This window comes from Corapipo altera, unplaced genomic scaffold (assembly GCF_003945725.1).
Source record: "Corapipo altera isolate COAL_440 unplaced genomic scaffold, ASM394572v1 91773, whole genome shotgun sequence".
NCBI classification, from domain to species: Eukaryota; Metazoa; Chordata; class Aves; order Passeriformes; family Pipridae; genus Corapipo; species Corapipo altera.
The window spans coordinates 1-6712 of record NW_020886033.1 but is presented as its reverse complement, the minus strand read 5'-3'; the positions used below and the strand labels follow the sequence as shown (position 1 = coordinate 6712).

Below are 6712 nucleotides of genomic sequence, written 5' to 3'. Positions count from 1 at the left end.
GTGAGGGCATTACCTTAAGCATCTGGAAGGTGTATGCCTGAAGAGGTATAACTGTTTATTCAGTTACCTTTTATCCAGTTAACCCATTTCTATTTTTTTATCAACCTCTTTGTACAGGATTTAAATCCTTAATAATCTGTGTTTCTAATTCAATAGAATCAGGAGAAGCAGGGCATTTTATTTACCTTTTAGTATTGTCTTGCATCCTTTCTCCCAGTTGCAGAAAGAACTGGAATCTTGTATCAGCTGCATCCAGACTGGTATGTATTATCAGGAAAACAGCTCACATTTCTTCTCTGTTGAGGACTATATTGAGTTGTTAAGAAATTTAAACAAAGCATTTAAAGGATGTCAAGTTCATTCCCATTCTAGCTGTGCAATTCCAAAGTGGCATAAACAGAAGTCTGCTATCCCTTTGTAAGTAGAATTTACACTATTAAAAAAAAGTTTATACTTGGGAGTTGCTCATCTTAAAGACACTTTCTGACCCACATAATTAAAACTGGCTAGTATATTTACATTAAAATCAAAAGGCAGTTCAAGTATTTCTAAAATATCAATCGGAAAATCCAACAAAACTTAAAATAAGTAACTTTCTGCTCTTAAGCATGACTTGGAAGTTTTTGATGTTTTTAATTGCAAGTGAAAAAGTGCTCTTTCTGCTAAGACAGTTCAGAGAAAAACAAACAGCAAAAAAACAAACCAAACCAAAACAAGATCAACCTCACAGAAGAGGTTGATCAAATTCTTATCCTGGTGCAAGGACATACATTTCACCAGTATTATCTTCCAAGCAGAGAAGCCAGTAGTTTCTAGCAGATGAGATAAAGACAAACAACCTTGTTTATGTACAGGTTTGGGGTTTTTTTTTTACTATACATGTAAGCAAATATTAGATCAAAATTGATTTACATTTTTGTGAAAGTCATTTATTGAATACAAAAAATCCCCGTTACATTCAGCCTTATTATAAATGATTACACATAAAGAAATTCAGAAGTCTGTGAAGATGAACAGTCTAACTGGCTGAACAATTTCAGAATTTAGATCATGTATGAACCCTTATTTCTCAACTGTACAATAACAAAATTCAGAAAAATACACTTTGTCTTTCCAGCAATACTAGTCAGAGGGAGTCTGTGCTCGTGGTGTTAATGGCAGCCCACATTTCGACAACTCTTAGTTTCATGATTTTAAGTGTAAGACTTCCCATATCAGCAACAAGGTGTAGAGGAGAGAAAACCCAAACAATAAAAACTTATGCAACGAGTTCACTTCGATCCTAAAAGCTGCCAGCCAAAGTTCAGGACTGCAGGCTTAAAAGTACCATTGTCCATGTTGAGGCACCAAGGCTCAGGTTCAGAAAAGCCTGAGGTTAACCACGCATAGGTACATCAGCGCTGTCTGATTCGGAAGCGCCACTGTGGATTTCCAAAGCTGTCAAAGCCTCCCAGCTGTACATGTCAGATACCTACTTCTGAGAGATGCTGGGTCACCAAGTCAAGATGCTCACGTAGAAGATTTTTTGCGAAGTGAACTTTAGAAATTTTCCTATCAGCTTTGGAGGGATTTTATTTATTACATCCAAGACACTGAAACAATGTCTGTAGTCTTTGTACAAAGTTAAACTACAGGTATAAAATTACAGTTTAGTTTCTGTACAAGGTAAGATGGGACAAACATGGTGAAACCTCGGCTCATTTGTAACTTCATGAAACTTCTGCATACCACTTTCCATCAACGCCTCACTGCTGAACATTGACATTTCATGTCACAAATTCAAAGACAACAAGATTAAAAAGTTGATTTGCATAAAGCAACTTAAAATAACTTTATATACACAACAAAAAGCCTTTTGAAAGTACAAAAATAACATCTATATGCCAATTAGATACCACGCTTTGATAGTTCTCTCAATGCCTACACATGCAAGACTGTAATCTATATTCAGAATAATTCTGCACCTGTAGAATGTATCAGAATATAAGAGATTAACATGTGATTAACTCTTATTATTTTCAGAATGAATATGTCTTCAGAATATCTTTGCAACCAATACTGCAATATTCCAGTCTCTGCATGTAAACGTGTAGATAAGCAGCTTTCATCTTACTTGATTTTAAAGTCTCCTGCAAGCTAGTAATCCACTCTAAAAAGCTATGATGGCTTCTAATGAATCTAGTTATACAACGCAATTCAAAATGTACAAAACTATAAAAAAGGGAACATTTACTGCCATGCATGAAACTTAAGTATGTTCAACTAAAAATTGCATCAAATGCAGTTCTGTTTAAAAAGAAAAAAAAAGATACACAAAGCAATTTACATTAACACTCTTAACATTAGATCAGCAGAATTAGCTCTGACTAAATACCGTGAGGGTAAGACACATTCTTTTTGCTGGTGCCTATCAGATCTTCAAATCCATGGGAACATTAAACCAGGAATCTTCATTGCCCACAGTCAAATCAGATCATGAGATCAACTGAAAAGAGAAGTGTATTAGTGTAGAAGTGTATTAGTTTCCTCCTTTCTCTCAATCCAATTACATACAACCTCTCCTTTTGTACCAAACTATCAAGAAAACACACTCTGCTTTTGCTATCACAAAAACCCCAAGAACATCCCCTACAGCAGACAAATTGCTCTCTCATGATAGTGACACATGTATGCACATCCCATAGACACAGCTATTCTAGATAGCCATATATCAACATCTGCAAATGAACCCACAGGAAAAAGAACAGTTACTTTACTAACTTCTCTACGCGAGCCTCACTTTTACAGTTCCATTTTTAGTTTTAGGGGAAGCAAAAGTAAGCACATTTTTTTTTTTATAAATTACCAACCACAGATTGGACAGTAAACCCTGTGTCATGAATGCAGTAGATAACACCTAATCTTCAGCAAAGCAAACTCAAAGGCAAGATCAGTATAAATGTACTTACCAGGAGCACAGACAGAGAGAAAAGCTATCTGTCTGTATTCCCTTTTGCTTTAACTTACAGGTCTGCAGAGCCTGTACAACCTCATGCATTGTTATGTATGAGTGTATGTGGCTGGTGCATGAATTAAGAGTGCATTTTGCAGACAAGATTGTAATTTAAAGCAAACTCGTAGCTTTCAGAGTAATAGTTATCAAAAATTATGATACTTTTAGTTCTGCTTGCCAAAAAATTCACAAGAGTAGTAGCAGCATGCTAAGAAAATAGAGTATGAAGCAATTGTTTTTTTTAAAGAGGGATATAAAAGGGAAAAAAACACCCCAAAACCAAAAATCAAAGGTTTTAAGTTTTAGCAGAGCACTAAACTTCCAATATTATACAGGAGGCTATTAAAATTAGTGTAACAAGATGCCAGGCCAGTTGCTAATAGGCTGAAGAAAAAAACCCAACCCAACCCAGAATGTTTTCTAAATGATAAAGTCTTTACCTCTTTGACTGTTTTTTTAATGAAGTCTTTTCTGTCAGATAAATCATAACTAGGATATTTTTCATAGACCTAAAAAAAGTAAAACCAAAAAACAAACCTCAAATTACTTTCATTCAATGCACTGTATGAATACAAGGAGCTTAAATGAAATTAGGGCAAAAACTGTTTGTGTACTTCTAGTATTACAACAGCCAAAATACCCTCTGTTAGTTATGGAAAGAGACAGGCTTATTTTCCTGTCCTTATTTTGACCACATAAATATTTAAATACATGTATTGTTTTATATTTGGTCACTGACTAAACTGGTACTGTAATTTTTCACACCAACAAACTGAAATGCCTAGCTTGCCATGTCACACAAGTAAGAATTCTCTGAGCTTTGTTTAGAGTGCTCTCTAAGTAGTCAGATATCCCTACATTAGTGTGGAAAGCTAAACAATTAATAAAAAATAAGTAAGCCTTGGGATCTGATAATAAGTAGAATTGTTATCCTTTCAAGAGACTAACAGAATAGTCAGCATATTTGAGTGCTATTCTACAGCTATTCTTTGGTTAACAGGATGCTAGAGGACTAAAGGAACAAAAACCAGATGCCAACACAGGGCATTTCATTACACTGTACCAAATTTCAGACTTCTAGAATTACTATAAACACGACAAAAAGTTTGCACAGAATATAAACATGCAATTTTCTCATAAGAATAATTTCTCGTTTAACTTTCTCAAGACTACTTCTTGGTACCGGGAAACCCAAACATGTGAGCTAACTGACTGCAGAAAATATCAAGGTAAATGCATTTTCTCTGTTTTGGTCACTTTTCCCACCTTTCCCTTCTCTGGCCACATGGTTCCTACCTGTCCTGACAAATAATGGATTTCTTGCTGAACTGATCCAACTCACTAACTCAGCTGAGAACTATTCAATTTTTGCTGACAGATGGCAGCTGAACAGACTCAAAGAGGACATATGAGGAATGAGAGCAAGGTGGGCAGCAGAAATGTACAGGGAGCAGGACACAGCCCTCCCCTGTAGACAGCAACAAGCTGCTCCACTGTCTCAACATCTCAAATATTTTCAACTGAGAAATGTGGCAGTTGTTTTGGAGGTAATACTGCTACTTTCCATGTAGTTAATTTTTCTTTGGGTATTTCCTTTCTAAAGTTTGTATCAGTGTTGTATACCTTAAGATAAAAGCTCTCATTGTAGATGTTAGTAATTAAGTAAATCAATGCAAAACTACTTAGTTTCTGAACCATGATGCAGAGTACAAGCCTCCATCTGAAATTATAATAAAAGTCAGTTCACAAACAATACACTGCCTAAAGACAGACTGAAAAATCATATTTGCTTACCTCCTTGCAAATTTGTTTCATTGTGACCTCCTCCAAGTTTGCATTGGCCAACAAGTTCTTGACAGTTTCCTTCACTTCTTCATCTGTGGGTGGTTTCTTCAGTTTTTTAATTAAAGGTTCATCATCTGAACTATCTTCAGACTCACTTTCTAAATATGAAGAACAATTGGAATTGTAATAGAAGGTTTTCAATTTCTCTGCTTTCTTCCATCAAAACAGAAGCCATCAGAACTTTCCACAAGCTTCTGATGCAGATGTTCTCCCTTGCAACAGACATCTTGCCAGATCATCCATTTAAAAACAAAGCTAATGCTATCAGTACTTCAGTACGAATTTGCATAGTTGTTGATAAACTATCAGTTTACAAGATCAATAAGTACTCTAAAAAGTATGGGACTGATAAATTTAATCTACCAAACTAAACAAAAAAGCTTATTACAACAATTCTAATCGAGGTATTATGGTCCTAAAAAAATTAAAAGTACTTATTTGCTTTAAAAAGGAGTTTGGATTTCTTTTTTCCCCCCAGCAGTGTTGCACAATTTTGTAATGCTGTATTACTGAACATGCTATTAGAAACACCATGAGAACAAAACTTCATAAATGAAGTTAAACAAAAGGTCACAGGATATTCCTACAGCCTTTTCCAGCAGAAAAAGAATTAGACTGAATGGCTCCAACATCCACTCAGTTTCTCTACTGCCAACAGGACAAAATTCAGAGCAAATGCCAAACAAACTCGATAATGAGCTTACAGAAAGACTTACTTAACATTTTGATTTTTGTACTGCAAGCATACACTCAAAACAGAAATGTAGGAGGAATAAATAAGAAATTATGAATATATTGCATAACTAATATGAAAAACACATAGGTAGCATTTGTGTATAAATATAGATATACTGATGACAAAATAAGTTGTATACAAAACACAGAGAGCCATATTCAGCAGTCAAACTGAAAATACACTGATGTCAGTACAGGCCAGTTTACTCTGCTGAGAAACAAAGCTATGAAAGAAATTTAGCATAATTCTTTGCCTAACAGCCTTTTCTCAATACCCTGACAAGAAGGGCAATTAATCTGAACTGATGCTTGTGCTATGTCATATATATGCCAATGGTGCATTAAATGAAGTATGTTTGCAGTATGGATATACACTGCATCAATAACTCATACTACAATTGTGACAGAGACTTGGCTGCTATCTCATGGACAGTCAGACAATTTAAGGTGGGAATGTACCCCTAGAGGTCATCTGGTTTAAACCTTTACTTGGAACAGGGCCAACTCAGAACTGGTTGCTCAGGGCCCTGCCAGGTTGAGTTCTGAATATCTCCAACAACGGGGATTCCACAGCTCCTCCAGGCCCCATTTCTGTGTGTGACCACCCTCAAGGTGGTGAAGTTTTTCTTCCCCTAACAAATAACTGCAGTTTCCCTGGTGGCAGCCTGTGTCTCCTGTCCTCTCACTGTGCACCTCCAAGCAGAGCCTGGCCCTGCCTTCCCCATACTCTCCCCTTTGGTAGTTGCACCCTGCAGTACGACTGCCCTTCATGGATCTCTTCTTCAGCTGAACAAGCCCAGCTCTCTCTGCCTTCCCTCCTCTACCCTGTGCTCCAGCCCCTTTGTCATCTTGGTGACTCTCCACTGGACTCACTCCACAGTGTCCATGCCTGCCTTGCCCCAGGGAGCCCAAAGCTGGACACACTGCTGCCAAGTTGGGCTCACTGAGTGCTGTACAGGGGGAACAGTCCCTTCCCTCAGCCTGTTGGCTCCACACTTGCTCAAGGAGCCCCGAGTACTGTCAGTGTTCCTTATCAGAAGGGCACACTGCTCAACTGGGCTCAACTCATTGTCTGCAAGGACCATCTGCCCCTGCCCAGGTCCTTTTCTGCAAAACTGCTTAGGAGGACACCACTGTCCC

At 37.2% G+C, this 6712-nt stretch overlaps 1 protein-coding gene across 1 annotated transcript; it reads right to left on the bottom strand.

The window, feature by feature from the left end:
• Window positions 1–907: 907 nt before the first annotated feature.
• LOC113940970 (protein DEK-like) lies at window positions 908–4990 on the bottom strand (the record flags this gene model as incomplete). Its single annotated transcript, XM_027632123.1, has 3 exons — window positions 908–2485; window positions 3433–3501; window positions 4787–4990. Coding segments are annotated over 3 exons (285 nt in total), but the record flags the coding sequence as incomplete, so codon positions are not given.
• Between the last annotated feature and the right edge of the window lie 1722 nt (window positions 4991–6712).